The sequence below is a fragment of the Sturnira hondurensis genome, unplaced genomic scaffold (assembly GCF_014824575.4).
Source record: "Sturnira hondurensis isolate 20B ecotype Veracruz unplaced genomic scaffold, ASM1482457v3 Scaffold0002016, whole genome shotgun sequence".
NCBI lineage: Eukaryota > Metazoa > Chordata > Mammalia > Chiroptera > Phyllostomidae > Sturnira > Sturnira hondurensis.
The window spans coordinates 210,463-228,322 of NW_028074647.1; the positions used below are offsets into that span (position 1 = coordinate 210,463).

At 38.7% G+C, this 17,860-nt stretch overlaps 2 protein-coding genes across 2 annotated transcripts in view; both read left to right on the forward strand.

The window, feature by feature from the left end:
- The first annotated feature begins 381 nt into the window (after positions 1–381).
- Positions 382–17,860, forward strand: part of FGF13 (fibroblast growth factor 13) — a 219,823-nt gene continuing 202,344 nt past the window's right edge. The window contains exon 1 of the mRNA XM_037038504.1: positions 382–544. Coding sequence (XP_036894399.1) covers positions 415–544 — 130 coding nt within the window. The 5' untranslated portion in view covers positions 382–414. The remainder of the gene's footprint in view (positions 545–17,860) is intronic.
- Positions 5,704–7,196, forward strand: MTAP (S-methyl-5'-thioadenosine phosphorylase). The gene is given in 5 exon segments (XM_037038513.1): positions 5,704–5,707; positions 6,567–6,598; positions 6,600–6,663; positions 6,666–7,032; positions 7,034–7,196. Coding segments are annotated over 5 exon segments (630 nt in total).

Genomic DNA, 17,860 nt, shown 5'->3' on the forward strand with positions numbered 1-17,860 from the left:
TAAATCTACTCTTGCCAGTCCCTGTATTTATACTGTATCTCAAATTGAAGCATGGACTGTGCATGGTGTTTATTTAGATACAATATGGTTACTGGTATTAAAATATTTTATCACACTCCAGATACAATTTCACACTGTTACACTTTTATTGTACTAGAAACAGAAGTATCTGTAGTTGAATAAGCTATTTCCAGGCCTTAAGTATTTTACACAAAGCCTCTAAAAATAAAACTGTCAAGCTATTAAATGCTTTTCTTTGAAAATTTTTGGGGGAATGTTGTTACTTTAGTCTTCCCTAGGAGTAGATTTGATTTAAGACATTCACTGCTTTTATGAAGCTCTAACTTGAGTTCATTTTGTTATGTGGTGACCACAGTTCTGGATGACGCCCCTCCTGGCACACAGGAATACATTATGTTACGGCAAGATTCCATCCAATCTGCGGAATTAAAGAAAAAAGAGTCCCCCTTTCGTGCTAAGTGTCACGAAATCTTCTGCTGCCCGCTGAAGCAAGTACACCACAAAGAGAACACAGAGCCCGAAGGTTTGTGCACGACAGACGCGTGTTTTGCTTGTTTTCTCTCATTCTTCTTTCTTTCTCTTTCTTGTTGACTGTGCATTGCCCCCTGGTGTGCTGTGTATTGTTTGGCCCCTGATATGGTTAGGAGGTCCCCCAGCTCGCTGGTGAGTGTGTTATACAGTCTCAGATAGGACGCTGTATAATACATTCATCTCTGGCACAGCACACAGCATCCTCCTGCATCTCACAGCTGAAATGTTTCAGCTGCTGTCATTACACTGCCCCGTTTTGGCTGCTAAAGTTGCTTGCTCCTGTAGCCAACATCTGGCCTAGTCCGTTCCTATTACCTGGCATTCCTGAGGCAGCAGTCAGCTGAGGAATGGCACTTCAAAACTGAAATAATGAGAAAACTGTTCCAAATTTTCTTACTCTCCTCCACTCCATAAAGCTTTTGCATTGCTCTCGAAGAATGCTCATGGTCTACTTAGTTTGCTGAAGCAGACACAGACTTGCCATGTAATGCACGCCCACTTTCTCTTTGCCATAGTGAAATGCATGCCTCAAGGAAACTGTGAGTAGTTTGTTTTTCTTTTCAGCTCAAGCACAGGTTTGGGAAACTCTACTTGCTGTTACTTAAACTCAGGTCAAGGTGTCCCTTGCAGTCCATGCTACAAATCTATCTCGGAAGTGTCTCATCTTCCCAGAAAAAAACATTCAATTCATTTATTTTTCCAACTTTTTTGCATATATCAAATGCTAAAATTTTTCACATCACAAACTATGGTAAACTTTTTGCCAGCTGTGTACATTCCAACTTTCAAAATGACATTTAAGATGTGTACTGTGTGTGCTAATTAAACGCTTGTTGGAAAAGAGCCTGTTCCCTCATATCAAATACCATGAAAACAGTTTTTCAATGAATAACATTGAAGCAACAAACTTGGTGTAGACTTTTGCATAAATGGTTCAATCTCTAAAATCAACCTTGTTCCCATTTCAAGTTGCGCTTTTGTAGCATTATGGGCGTCTTTAGTAAAATCATCTTTCTGACTGGGAAAAGATTGCCATGTGGTGCTATTCAAAGTTTGGTGTGTAAGAAAATTACTCCAAACTGACCCTAGTCCACAGTTTTGGAAGCAAGTATTTACATCTCAAAGTATCCTCCTGTCCTTCCTTCCAAATAGGGTTTTAAATGTTCATTGGCTGAAAATGAGAAGTGTAATTTTTTTGTTTAATTTTATTTCAGCAATAGAATAAAACATTTCTATTTTATTTTACCCATGTTTTGATGTCCAAGCTATCTTCTTTAAGTGTGAGTTCCAATGTCTACACTTGTTTATTTGGAGATGTAAATGGTGATGCCTTATGGTTAGTAAAATAAATCTGGCAATTTAGTAGAGGAGATACCAACTTGATTTTATGCTCTAATGGAACAAAAAAATTAACCAGTGACAATTAGTTTGCTATATATAGTACATTCCAATTTGTTCTGCTTTCCTTTCTCTAAAATTATATATGAGTGTGTATTTACAAATACAAAACAGTATCTGTATTATAGATATATACTGCTTATTATATAATTATATAACAAATACTATACTGTTTGTTCTACTGGCATATCATACTGAAAAACAAAATTTGGCTTGAGCAAGAAAAATAAGCCATTTAAGAAGCAGCTGGCTAAATTCAGTCAAGCAATTTAGTTAGAAACTTCAAATTGTTTTGACAATATCCAGATTTTAAAAAGAACAGTTGAATAATTAATTTAAGTGTCCCTCCCTTTTCTTACTGCATATAATTTTGACAGGATCTATTAATTTTCAAAATATCATATGGAATATATTGTGAATACTGTTAGGAATGTTTTCAAATATGAAGAATTCTTTAGAGAATTGGTAGCAGTTAAACCCTCTTATACAAGGTTTGGATAGTTTTTAATCTGTCCTTTTATCCACAAGTTGAATGGCTGCCATCATACCTAATGTGGCTGTCCTTTCCTTTGTAATACTGTGATGACAGGTATTGCTTTCTTTCAGACAGAAGGTTTCCCTTAGTCGTGCTCTCCTGCCAGGTCCAGTGCAATAGCTAAGCTAATATTTCACTCCCATTCCTTATTATGAATTCTTTGCAAATAGTAATTGTATTCCTTACAAGGGTGTCCAACCTGTAGCCTGCAGGCTACATGGAGCTCAGGATGGCAATGAATGTAGCCCAACACAAAATTGTAAATTTACTTAAAATATTATGAGATTTTTGTTTTTGTGACTACATGTCACAATGTATTTAATGTGTAGCCCAAGACTACTCTTCTTCCAGTGTGGTGCAGAGATGCCAAAAGGTTGGACACCCTCTTAGGTTTTCTAGGATGACATTTACAATTTTACTATACCCACTTCAAATGAAGGCCCAGAAGCTAATGGTGAACCGAGACCTTACCATGAAACCACTTGATCTCTGTATAAATTAACAGGATCCAGAAGACATTAGATGAGGGTGAAAGAAAACTTGCAGTAGAAGAGAACTTGGATAAATAAGGAAACATTGCTAAGAAATTAGCATGTTTACTTCATGTAGGATACCAAAGCTCATCATTGCCAGGAGGTGAAATAACTATGCGTTTGGAAGGGTTCAGTGGCCATTCTAGCAACCTGGAATATTTTTGCAAGACTGGTTTTTAAGTGCTGTAAAGTACAATCTTCAGTTTTCTCTTGTAGTTGCTATAATATATTATCATAATTAGTACCAATGGATAGAACCTTCATTCTAAATTATGTCCATACCTTAAAACATTTTATTCTCTTGTGAAGTATGTTGAAGAGAGAGTTCCTCTCATGATCTCTGTGCCCAGGGATGAGACATTACTCGATCTTGTCTATGGGTGCCCACCAATTGCACTGCAGGTGAAGGCAATGGAGAGGATTGTGAAGCCACCCACAGTTTGATGTGTGTGCACTGAACTGCCAGTACAAGCACTTCTAATGAGGTTTGATTTATATAGCCCTCATGTGAAAATTAAAAATATATTTAAATTTAGGGGAGAATAAAATTTTGAGTTGGATGAGCCTTAGAAATGATTAAACTAGGCTAAAGAGGTTTATATGGATTATGATAAAGCTGGAATGAATTTTCTTCTTCCTTACCAAATTGATAAATCTACCAACATTTTTTGCATTATTGTAGGTGAACTCAGTGTTTCTTTTGGTTGGTGGTGGTGTTTTGTAGGGCCAGGTTATTGATATAGTTTATGGCCAGTTAAGGTTTGGTACAGACAGATTGTTCACAGTCATCTGTCTCTTCAGAGTTTTGTATTATGCCTAGGGCCCTAAGAGTTCATGTGAAACAATACATAAAATGAGTGATGTATCTCACCAGCTTTTCAGGATGCACTAAGGCCAAATAACACTTTGCCAAAAACAGCTTTCCATTTCTGGACAGCCTATTTTGAAATAAGTTCTTAAATCTGTTCCAAATACTTGTGATTTTTAGTGATGTGATTATTTTCATAAGAAACACTTATGATGTAATTTTATGTGTGTAGCAGAATTCGGCTGAAGAAGCACATGCGGTATCTGAGAGTCTAATTTGGCCCAGTACCAGCAACTGTCTTTGTTATGAGAAGCCACATGGAGAGTGGAAATAATGACCAAAATCTTTTTCTTAGTGTTCCGGAAGCCTTTTGGAAAGAGAGACTATAATCTTCATAGCTGTATTCTTTTGTTCATTTTTCCTTTCATTGTCATGTGTGCCAAAATGAAATCTCTGATTTAGAGTAACTTCTCAAAGCCAGTCTGTTATCAGCAGAGTTGCTGCTTCCTAAACACCAGCCATTGTGCTTTTGCTGATGTTTGAAGATTGTGCAAAAGAATCATACCAGTATACCCGTGCATGCATGTGGTTACTGTTGAAAATCTATAGAGACGATCAAATCATGGATCCCTAGCATTTGCTTTTAGTATTGAGATCCTGATTAAAATAATACATTTAAAGAAGTCCACATAATAATACACAAAAATATTACAGAGCTCAGAGATTTGTCATCATCTTTTTAAATCAAGCCTTTGGCCTCTTTCATACAGCCCTGTTTTCATGTGATTGAAAACATGTGCACACACATGTATTCCATCTCCATTAGGATATCCATCAGCTTTTTGATTCAGAGAGGCATCCAACTGTAGTGACTTTGGTTGAAAAGCATCTGTGCTCCAGACCAGTGGTGAAGTATGGCAGCTTTCGCCAACCAAAAAAGAGCAAATTTCTGTGCCAAATATTAAGGGGGCATATTTGCAACTAGCACAATGACTATTACTGATAATGCCTTGGTTTCTCTATCCCAGAAAGAGACTATATAAGCCTTGTCTAAATGGTAGGCTAGGAAGAAGATAGAAGGATATTAAGGAACACACTGAGGAAAATGTTTTTATTTTCTTCTTTACCTTCTCTTCAACTGTCTTCTGCTGTCACGTGTCTTCCTCATTTTAATACTAATTTACCTTTTGAGACAAATGTGCCTCAAACTATTTGAATGAATAATCAGTTCAGTAAAATGAAGCAACCTCTGATATTTGACACCTGAAAATGTCTTGACTTTCAGAAAAGATAGAACTGGGATCTGTATCTGGAGAATTGAGGGGATATTTCTATTTTGTTAGGAAAAGATAGGGCCATATGTTGGATGACTTGGAAGAAATCAAACACTTTATTCTGAGCTTTTTAATTTCAAAATAACTATGTCTTAGGGTCTCGCTGCCTTTTTTTAATGACCTGAGGGTTGACAGAAACAACACCAGAAATTTTTCTTTGCTCATTGAAGCAAAAGGCAACTTAATTGCAGAGTCACAGGAAAAATTAAAAATTGGTCCATGTCAAAATCAAACTAAAGCCAGATATCTGAAGGCTTTCATGATTACCAACAAGTAAACACTATCCTTCCCCTACAGAGTGTTTAAATGTGTTTCTCTTGGTTGCATGTCAGCTACTTCTTACAAGACAACTTGTTATGTGCTAATAACATTAGAAAACTAATAATGGCACAGAAGCACATTCACTCTTCCCTGCTATTTCCCCACCTTATGGCAGCAGATGCAAAATTAAGTCATATTTTGGAGATAGATTCTACTCTCTGGAACTAATAATGTGATCAAGGAAGTATACTGAAACAGTCAATAATTCAATTTCAGGCCAGGATGGGTATTTGTCCTTCTCTTATTAGATATGTGCATCTCAACTCCATCTCCTGGTTGGCTTTTACCATAGAAACTATCAACCATTCATTCTTTGATGACTCAGTTTTTCAAGCAACAGGCCTCCTTTCACCCTTGAGCCTAGGTGTCCCTGTTGAGGTGGTGGAAATGTTTTCCTGGGAAATGGTCTCTTCTTTACAACTCTCAGAACTGAGGTTTCCCTTAGTTAATATTGGAGGCAGATATTTCTTCCTGTGTGGAACTAACACTGATGACCTGTTTCAAGTAATTATGTTTAAAATAACACTGCTTTGGGAAATTTCTCTGAAAGGTCTACTAGATGGATGACAGAGTTATGGTGGTGTGATTTTTTTATGTCAAAATCTAAGTGCTGATACCTTAATAGAATCTGGAACTTATCCATCCATATGGGATACTTGAAAAGAATCTGGACCTTATCCCTGCCCCATCAAAGCTGTTACTTCAAGGGCTGCATGGCCCACATGCTTCTGAAGATTTGGTATCTCCACAATTCCTCTTCACTGTCTTCTCTTCATGGCCAGTTGATAAAATCACTTAAATTATTTTTTTAAAAAAGGAAAGTCTGCTTTTCTGGCCCAGCATGGTATGACCCAGGTAGACTATGTGCAATCATGCCTTTAAAAGTCAACTACTAGTCCTGGGTGGTGTAGCTCAGTAGACTGAGTTCAGGCTGTGAACCAAAGGATCACTAGTTCGATTCCCAGTCAGGGCAGATGCCCGGGTTATAGGCCAGGTCCTCAGTAGGGAGTGCATGAGAGGCAACCACATATTGATGTTTCTCTCCCTCTCTTCCTCTCTCTAAAAAAAAAATAAATAAACAAAAGTAAACTATTAGGCAAATATCTGGGCTCAGAAGTGGGGAGGGTTGTACTCATGTCATAGTAACCACAGCTTGAGATTCCTGGAAAGAAGAGATTCAGCCAGCAATAGTGTCATCACTGATCAGTTCATCGACAGGACCACCATAAGGGTTCAGACCTTCTATGATGGGAATCATTCCTATGCCAGAGGAGTGTGTCATATTCCAGTGCCTGAGCCACTCTGCCCCAGAATTAGAGAGGTCATAATAGAGACTGCCAAGAAGCTAGGACTGTGTTGCCAGTTTAAAGGAATGATGCTCATAACCAAAGAACATTGTTTCAGTTCACAGGCAGAAAGCATATTTCACACCTGGTTGGGGGTGGATGTTATCAACATGACAACAGTTTCAGAGGTGGTTCTTGCTAAGGAGGTTGCACTTTGCCATGCAAGTATTTCTATGGCTACAGACTGTAATTGCTAGAAGGAGAAATGGTTTGGTGGACTGCGTTTTAAAAACCCTGGATGAAAATGCCAATAAAGCCAAAAGTTTACTTCTTAGTACCACACCTCAAATGAGGTTCATGAAATGCTCAGAAACCCTCCAAAACCTGAAAAATGTGGTCCAGTTCTCTATTTTATTACCAAGACATTAAAATAGTATGGCTTTCCAGAATGCAACAGGACCTTCTAATTCTAGTCATTTGGGGAATTCCTGTTTAATCTGAAATGTGGAAAATCTTTCATGCCCTTGCTGCTAAGGAAGAACATGGGATAAGACAAGACCATGCCAATGTGAGGGATGCCTTCTGAAAGACATAGACTGCTTAAAAAAAACTGAGGGGAAGCAAATGACCAGAAAACATGTGGGAAAATTCCTACACTCTAGAAACAAGATAAGAAGACACAATTCACCCTTTCTCCATTAAATTCACAATAATAAAGAGTGGGAAGTAACCTTCAGTTCTTATGTTGCTAAGGAATATGAAGATGAACTGGGTCTCTGAGGGTAATAACTGGTGTCACTGTCAATTGGTACAAACTTTCTGGAGAGAAGTTTGGTAAAATGTATTAAAAGGATTAAAAAATAATCACATCATTTGTGCTGGTTATTCTACTCTTATCTTAAAAAATTATCTTTAAAAAATTAGAAATGCATATAAAGAATTGTGTATAAAGAAGGATATTTAATATAGTGTTAGTTTTAATAATAAATATTCAGAGCAATCTGAATATTCAAAAATTGGAGATAAATTATAGTTTAGCTATAATTAGATTGTCAAAGCAACCTGAAGGTCATGTTTTTATATAATATTTAATGTCCTAAAGAATTGGTTGTTCACTGAAGAAAGCAATCAAGGAAGACACAAACAAATGGAAACATATACCATGTTCATGGATTGGAAGAATTAACATCATCAAAATGTCCATACTACCCAAAGAAATTTACAGATTCAATGCAATACCTATTAAAGTACCAATGGCATATTTCACAGACATAGAACAAACACTTCAAAAATTCATATGGAACCATAAACGACCCCGAATAGCAGCTGCAATGTTGAGAAAGAAGAACAAAGTAGGAGGAATCACAATACCTGTTATCAAACTGTATTACAAGGCCACTGTCATCAAAACAGCCTGGTACTGGCATGAAAACAGGCACATAGACCAATGGAACAGAACAGAGAACCCAGAAATAAACCCAACTCTCTATAGTCAATTAATATTCGACAAAGGGGACAGTAACATAAAATAGGGTAAAGATAGCCTCTTCAACAATTGGTGTTGGGAGAACTGAACAGCTACATGCAAAAAAAAAAAAAGAAACTTGAGCACCAACTTACATCATACACCAAAATAAATTCAAGGTGGATAAAAGACTTAAATATAAGCCATGACACCATTAAAGTCCTAGAGGAGAACATTGGCAGGAAAATATCAGATATTTCACCCAGCAACATTTTTACTGATATGTCCCCTAGAGCAAGGAATATAAAGGAAAGAACAAACAAATGGGATCTCATCGAAATAAAAGGCTTCTGCACAGCTAAAGAAAACAGCATTAAAATAAAAAGACAACCAACTGTGTGGGAAAACATATTTGCCAATGATACCCCAGACAAAGGTTTAATCTCCAAAATATACAAAGAACTCACACGACTTCACTCTAAGAAAACAACTAACCCAATTAAAAAATGGGGAAAGGACTTGAACAGACACTTCTCCAAGGAGGACATACAGAGGATCTAGAGACACATAAAGAGATGCTCAATATCGCTTGCTATCAGAGAGATGCAAATTAAAACCACAATGAGATGCCACTTTACACCGGTGAGAATGGCTATCATAAACAAAGTAATAAACAACAAATGTTGGAGAGGGTGTGGGGAAAAGGGGACTCTGGTCCACTGTTGGTGGGATTGCAGACTGGTACAACCATTATGGAAAATAGTATGGAATTTTCTCAGAAAACTAAAATTGGACTTGCCTTTTGACCCAGCAATTCCACTGCTAGGATTGTATCCTAAGAACCCTAAAACACCAATCCCAAAGAACATATGCACCCCAATGTTCATAGCAGCACAATTTACAATAGCCAAGAGTTGGAAGCAACCTAGGTGCCCGTCAGTAAATGAATGGATCAAAAAACTATGGTACATATACACAATGGAATTCTATGCTGCAGAAAGAAAGAAGGAGCTCCTACCTTTTGCAACATCATGGATGAAACTGGAAAGCATTATGCTGAGTGAAATAAGCCAGGTGTTGAAGGACAAATACCATATGATCTCACATTTAACAGGAAGCTAAACAACAAAAGAAACAAGCAAGCAAAATATAACCAAAGACACTGAAATAGAGAACAGGCTGACAGTGACCAGAGGGGAGAGGGGAGAGGGGCGAGAATTTCAGGGGAAATAGGGGAGGGATTTAGAGGAACATATATAAAGGATACATGGACAACAACTGAGAATGGTGGAAATGGGAGGGAGGGAGGAGCACGGGGGGGTGGGATGGGATGGGAGTAATAGACAGAAAACTGTACTTGAAAAATAATAAAAAAATTGGGGAAAAAAGTATTGGTTGTTCTATAATATGAAATGAAAAAAAGGATATTAAGCATTTTACATTACTAATTTTGTTTTAAAATTCTATGTGAGTGTATAAAAAGACTAGAAAGAAATATGAACTTATGTTAGTGTATTTGGGGGGTATACTATATAATTTTAATTTTCTTCATATTTTTGTGTCCACATATTTTCTACATGAATGTAATCAAATCATAAAGTTGTTTCATTTTTTTACTTGTAATTTTTCCATTACCATTTATCCCCCTTATACCCCTTTTGCCTGCAACCACCACACTGTTGTCCTTGTCCATGAGTCCTTTTTTCCTTTTGCTCAGTCCCTCCACCCCTTAACCTCCCCCCACTAGCTGTCATCTGCTCCTCATCTGTGAGTCTGTCTCTATTTTGCTTGTTAGTCCAGTTTGTTCATTAGATTCCACATGTGGGTGAAATCATATGGTATTTGTCTTTCTCTGACTGGCTTATTTCACTTAGCATAATAATAAAGATACTTAGAAAGAAAAAAAATTTACAAGGAAAATCTACCTTTCTCATCAAGCATAGTATGATCCAGGTAGAGTATGTTTCATGTGAAAAAAGGCAGAGCCTGAGTGACTTTCAGCTGTTTTCTCAAATCAAGCCCAACACAAATGCATGGAGGTCTGCCTGGTTAAAGAGATGCACCTGAATGTGCTGCTGCCTCAGCTCCCATTTTCCTCTGCCTTTTGTTTTAAATGATAACTCACTTGTCTAGAGAAAGACAATGCAGAAATTAACTTTACTCTCTTTGACATGTTCTTAAATGATTATCAGACAAACATTTTCCAAATTATGTGCCATGGAACACTGATTATGTCTTTGTGTAAAGACAGATTCTCTGGTCAAATGTATATTTCCCAAATCCTCACCACTCATAGTGAGTCACAATGCATAAGGGTATATTAAAGGTTTGGAGGAGTCTTATAGATTAGGAATCTCTCTTACTTTGGGCGCCTCAGTAACAAACATCTTCCAGCTGTCAGACCTTTTTTATTCGTAACACCTGTTAACATCCCACAAGTTTGCCTGGGGAAATGCCACACTGGCTCCACTGAGCAGTGTATTTGCATCAAAGCTGGGCTTTGACAAGTGACACACTTTTGAAAATGAACACTACTCCCTTTTCCTCTGACCCTCACCTACTGTCTCTAGGGAAGTGCTAATCAAAGTGTGGTCTGTGGATGAGTGCTGGGTCTGAAATTTTTTGTTACTAATCCACAATGAGAGAAGGAACTTGTACCAAAGGTAAGCCAATGTACTGATTCCTTCATCTATCATATGTCTTGCTGTGAAAAAAAATCAGCTGAACTAAATTAAAAAATGTATTTAGGGACATAGTTCACAGACCAGTGCCAAGTCTGTGGACCATAAATGGCAATGTTTTGAGTACTTAGATCATTCTCAACTATGGCTAAACATCAGAATCACTGGAGGGCCTTTAAAATAATACTGATGCCTGAGCTCAACATCAGACCCAAACCAACCAACTCACCAATAACTTCCCCAAACAAAAAAATGTGCACAATCTCTTGTGGCAGAGGCTTAACATGACTTATTTTTTTAAAAAGCTCCCCAGGTGATATGCTAACAGGGTACAATGTTTGCCTTAGAAAAATATCACCTTGGCATAGGTCTGTTGTGTGGTCAGCTGTCAATTCAGAATTCTTATGCTGATTGCATGGGCCTCTTTAGGACGTGCCTTGTGATTAAGAGGCATTGCTGGACAGGTAGCACTTATACGACCTTTAGAACTTGTAGCCATGTAAGGTATCCCTCTATCTTACCACACCACCCCACCACCCTCCCACACACAGCCACACACTTTTTGAAATCCTTTTGCTGCTCCATACTTTTAGAAAAATAATCAGGCTTCTCCACCAGAGTGTGGTAATGTGCCACCTTGTGACCAACATCCTTTCTTGCAAGTAATTGTTGCAACACTTGTTCTGCTCTCAAAATATGATTCAGCTTGCATATGTGGGTGGAAGAGTGTCTAGGAACCATGTATGAGTGTACTTAAAGAAGAAGATGGAGAAGGAGTATTTGTAGGCCAGAAAAATACTACTACTTCTTGACTTGTTCGCTACTACTCTAGGGTGAGATTGCAAAAATTGACTCAAGCTGCTCAGGACTTGAATGTCTGTCCCCAAGTTACACCAGATGCAGTGATCATTGAGGAGCCTATTATATAGACATCACCAGTTACTGCTGCATAAATTTAGTACAGCAGTATGGATGTGAAAACTGACTGTGACATGATTGAGAGACTTTAATTGCTATGCATGTTTATAAATCATTGCTAGCATTGCATATTTCATTGATTCAGGTCTTCATGTGTTATATACTATGGCATTTGTTAGTCTGCTTACGAATATGCAGCTTGAGTGGTGCCCTCAGGAAGGTGTGGAATGAGAGATATAACATCCTGCAGTTTATCAACACTTACCCTTGTCTTGCTTCACAGCCAGTTTCCACACTCACTCCAACAACATCAAAATCACATGTCCACTTCCACCCGTGTGCTAGCATATTTCTATTTAGGAGCCCCAGCTATTTTAAGAAATATATTCTCAGAACAGTTCCAGGTCAACCTTCCAGCATGTCCAGCTTTGGAAGCAACAAGTGTACATTGGCTGAAAGACCAGATCTACATAGAGAAAGGGAAAGAGTTCATAGTTCCACTGAGCAACTTCTACATGTAGTGAGAGTACTCTGCAAAGCCACTTAGAGATATGATCACAAAAACCCTGTCAGATAGGGGCTGCTTTCAATATTTCACACACAAGCAAACTAAATTTCAGAAAGGTGAAGTCACTTTCTTGATAAATGACAGTACTCCATTTGAACCAAATTTTTCTGGCCTCTGAAGTCCATGCCCTTTCTCCTTGATGGCTTTTCCAAAAGCTCAGCTTTCTCTCTCTTGCACTCTATGAGGGTTTGTTGCCCACACCAGTTTTATTGCAGAAGACACATCTTAGGTTTCAAAGAATAAAATGTTCATCATCAGTGTTCCTATGATAAGGAATGGTCATAAGCAAAAGGATCTCAGGAGGTACTTGCTAATTCTGCAGGCCTTATAGTTAGGCGGAGTGCAGCACTCAAACAAAATAAATGAAATGACCTTATCTTCAAGTACATGATTACTTTGTCCAGGACACAGGAAGAAAGAGTAGAATGGTCAGTGAATACCTAAATTCAATTTGAATTTAATAGAACTTCCCTAGATTTAAATATATGTATAAACAGGTCACTTGCCTAATCACCTTTCTTTAAGCCAGAGGATGTCCTTCACCTATAATTGTAGAAATGAGAAAGTATCACCTCTAATTATTAGAAAGCTGATTGTATTGCTTCGTTTTTTTATCAGCTCAGTACAATTTCCACCACAGATAGTAATGTTAAAATTTGCTCTGAGTACTTTAGCTATTACCTATCGGTCTGGATATTGGCAATGAACTCTCTTTTATCACTTGTTAGAAACCTACTTTCTATTTTTACTTTTTTAATCTTTTAAAAATATTTTATTTATTTATTTTTAGAGAGAGGGAGAAAAACATTAATGTGTGGTTGCCTCTTCAGCACCCCCCTGCAATACTGGGGTCCTGGTCTGCAATCCGGGCATGTGCCCTGACTGGGAATTGAAATAGAGACTCTTTGGTTCACAGGCCAGCACTCAATCTACTGAACCACACCAGTCAGGGCTTATTTTTTTATTTTTACTGTATTTTTCTATTACCATCTATCCCCCTTATACCCTCCTCCCCCAGTAATTACCACACTGTTGTCTATGTCCATGAGTCCTTTTTGCTCAATCCCTCCTGCCCCTAACCTCTCTCCCACTAGGTATCATCCTGCTCTCTATCCATGAGTCTGTCTCCATTTTCCTCGTAGTTCAGTTCATTAGATTCAACATAGGAGTGAAATCATATGGTGTTTGTCTTTCTCTGACTGTCTTATTTCACTTAGCATAATGTTCTCCAGGCCCATCCATACTGTCTCAAAGGGTAAAATGTTCATTTAATGGCTGGGTAGTATTCCACTGTGTAAATGCCCCATAGTGTTTTTATCTACTCATCTATCTTGAGGCAAATAATGAAAACAATAATTGGCAATTGTCCAGAATGTGCTAATGTGCTGTGTACCATGTATTTTATCTAACATTATCTTAATTCTCACAGCAATCATTAGTTAAACTGGCTTTTTCTTTACTCTCCATTTTGTGGATGAGGAAAACCAGACTCAGAGAAACAAAGTAACTTGTCCAAGGTCACATGACTAGGAAATGGCACCAATATTCATATATAGTCTGTCTTCCTCCAAATTCCATGTTCTCTCTATTACAACAAAATGTCATAACAAAACTGGCCCTACACAGAGCTCTCTCGTCTGTTCTCTATGTACTCTAGCATCATCTTATTGAGAGGCATTGGCAGGTATACTACATGAACAGAGGTAGAGGGACCCTGTGTCTGCTGTCAGAAAAACAATAGATTCAAAAGCCGACTTGTACTTCAGAGAAAAGAGAAACAGCTAGGTTTAACTTTAATATGTTTACAGGGAAAATTCTCAACATACTTGATTTGGTCAAAAATGTTTTACAATCTGTAATGTCAGTATTGGGATTTATTCACTATGCTGGTGTACACTTATTGAGCTTCAGGCCAGGTCTTAATCACCTCAGGCCAAATTTGACCTTCTACCTCAAAACCTGGTCACATGAAATATCTGCTGACCTAAGTTCCTGAATGGTAAAACTTTCATTGCATAGTGAGAACTAGCTTAAGGCACGTGAAAAGAATGTCCTGCCAAATCAGGTTGGGTCATTGTTAAGATAGTGTTGTATGTGACTTTCACAAGGAGTGAGATTGTGTGAAATGTTCTATTTCCCTCTGGAAGCATGAAGAAGGAGGCTTCAGGAAGTTGTGTGATGTATTCTGTGCAGTACATTCTGTATACTGTGGTTTGGTTAGCTGCTTACCTATCAGTTTTTTTCACATATTTTCTGGGTCAGGCACTTTGGGTTTATTATTGCTAACCTTCCCAACCCATGAGGTAGGTATCATCAATCTTGAAGCACTCAATGGTGAAACTGGAGTGTAGAGACATGAAATACCTTGTTCAAAGTCACATAGCTAGTAAGCATGTTGATTAGAATTTAAAGCCAAGTATCTGGAGACTTAGCTCTTTTACTACACTGAGCTTCCTCAGGTCATCCTAAACCCTAACCCCTGGCTCCACCATTCAGGTACAAGACTGAAAAAAAGAGTTCAGCACCATCTTATCCACTGCTGGTGAGAGATAAGGTTCGCTTACTCAGTACATCCATTGGAAGATGTTTCTTGTTCTTCCGTATCCTGGTTTGAATGTTGGTATAAGCAGTAGACAAGGGGTTAAAGCAGCAGGCCTGCGATTTGTTCTCCTTTGTTTCATACAGGAACATCTACTAAGTGCAGGTTATTTATTTATTTTTCTTGCAGTGCCTCCTTAAATGGGGTAATGCATCAAATCCATAGTTTTCCTCATGGAACCAATAGACCTTGAAATAGCCTTAACTGGTTCTTCCATCAACTGCCTCTCCAAGAAAAGGAAAGAGTTCTAGCCCTGGCCAGTGTATCTCAGTGGATTGGACATCCCCCCACAAAGTGAAAGTTGGCTGGTTTGATTCCTAGTGAGGGCACATGCCTGAGTTGTGGCCTGGGTCCCCAGTAGGGGGCATGGGAGAGGCAACCATACATTGAAGTTTCTCTCCCTCTCTTTCTCTCTCCCTCCCCGTCTCTCTACAAAATAAATAAAATCTTTTTTTAAAAAGCCAGGAAAACAGAGACAACTGTACTTGAACAACAATTAAAAAATAAAAAGATTAAAAAGCGAAGAGTTCCAGGAGTGCCATGTTTCTGAGGTGCGGTTCACACAGATAGGAAAAGCCTGTTTTTAAGTCATCCAGCTTTGGTGCCTCCCAGTAAGAGCTCAGAGTCTCCATTTTTGCTCTGGGTTTTTGTGCCCCCCTTGGAGTAGAGTAATCTTGTTGCACTAAGGGTGAACACCCTTTTAGAGTAGTCTCTCTGAAATTCAGGAAGATTATAGGACAAACATGTCCATATTAGGGTTGCTTGCTCTTTCTGTTCCTTTCTCTCAGGATGAGCACAAGTGACTTTCCTGGATTATGTGCATACCGTTAACCAAGGATCTCACTGAGGCCGGAGCTGTCTCAGTACAACTCTCTCAGGGACCTGCCATTGTCCCCATGGTGGCACTGTTGACTGTTGACTTTGCCCCTTCCAAAAACACAAAACAGGACAAGTGAAATGTGGTCTCTGATTAGTATTCAAAGAATGTGAGAACACACACACAAACACACTCATGCCACTAGTAGAAATAGTTTATCAAGGAAAAACACTTACAAGCAGAGAAGTAATAGAGCTCACATTATCCCCCTACTAGAGCCCTTTCAGCTTGGCAACACCCAGCCTGACTACAGTGCTCTCTGGGACAACGTGGGCTCAAGTAGGCTGTTCATACAGTGATGATATTTGTCTAGCAGGCTGCTTTAGCCAGTGAACACAATCTATTTCTTTTCATGAAACAAAGGGCATTTCAAAGAGCAGGGTTTAGAGCTACTGCCAAAAAGTAATTTTTCTTTTTGTTCTTTCTTGAGCCATTTTCCCTCTGTAATCACTCAATTTTTCTCTGAGAAGGTAGCATTTTGGATCCATGTTAGAAAATTCATGAACTGATTCAGTAAATTTCTAATTGGCATGCATGGTTAGCTGTTCACTTAGTGGATAATTAGTTCAATATATCCAGAGTATTTACTGTGGGAAGGAAAAAATTCCCAAAGCAAATCAGAATAGTTCAGGAGCCTTTTATTCTAGTGCAGTTTTTTGTTTGGGAACAGTTACTAGTATCTTCAAAGAGATCTATCTCCCTTCCTAATTAGAACTATATTTAAACATATATTCTTTATTTCATTCTTACTGAGTAGAGCTTTATTAAATAGATAGCACAGGCAAAGCACAGTGTCTGTCAACAATAAATATTCAACACAAGATGGAGGTGGAGGTGGAAATACTGTACCTCCTCACACAACCAAATTTAAGGACAACAAAGATTTAGAAACAAAAACACAACCAAAACAGACAGAAAATTGAACTGTACAGAAGTCCACCAACAACAAACCACTCATCCAGACTAGTAAGAAGGCAGAGTCCGCGGCCAGTGGAGAGGGGTTGCAGCAGGGAAAAGCTGTGGTGGCCTGATGGACCCAGGTGTGCAGGCAGCAGTTGGCAGGCCCCAAGTGTGGGGTGGCAACAGGCAGACCCAGTGAGGGTTCAAGGTGGCTGGCTGACCATGGTCACATATTCACATGCAGATAAACCAGGTAAAAAAAATGGAGAGTGACAAAAAACCTTGAAACCCAGGGGCCCAGCAATGGGAAATAAAGCCTAAAAGCACCAATTGAAAAAACTTTTTGGGGTTGAGGTGCCAGGAGAGGCTCCCAGGCTCACAGGAGAGTTTGTTGGAGAGACCCATAGGGTCCTAGAACATACACAAGCCCACCCACCCAGGAACTAGCACCAGAAGGTCCAATTTGCTTGTGGGAAGCAGCAGAGGGGGCCAAAATTTGAGAGAAAGTGGAACCAATGCCATTTCTCCCTCTCTGACCCCACCTCCAGTCACAACCCAGCAACTGGACTGGCCTGTCCCAGTGAACACCTAAGCTTTCGTTCCTCATACATAACAGGTGGGAACAGACCAAAACATTATGGCTCAATCAGAAGAACAACTCAAAGCCCCAGAGCCAATACTTCTAAGCAACCAAAAGATAGCCAACCTATCAAATGCACAGTTTAAAACACTGGTGATCAGGAGGCTCACAGAACTGGTTGGTTTTAGTCTCAAATTAGATGAAAAAATGAAGGCTGCACTAAGTGAAATGAAGGAAAATGCACAGGGAACCAATAGTGATGGAAAGGAAACTGGGACTCAAATCAGTGGAGTGGACCAGAAGGAAGAAAAAAATGACCAAACAGAAAAGAATGAAGAAACAAGAATTCAAGCAAATGAGGAGAGGCTTAGGAACCTCCAAGACATCTTTAAATGTTCCAACATCTGAATTATAGAGGTACCAGAAGGGGAAGGGGAAGAGCATCAAGTGGAAAACTTATTTGAACAAATAATAAAGGAGAACTTCCCCAATCTGGCAAAGGAAA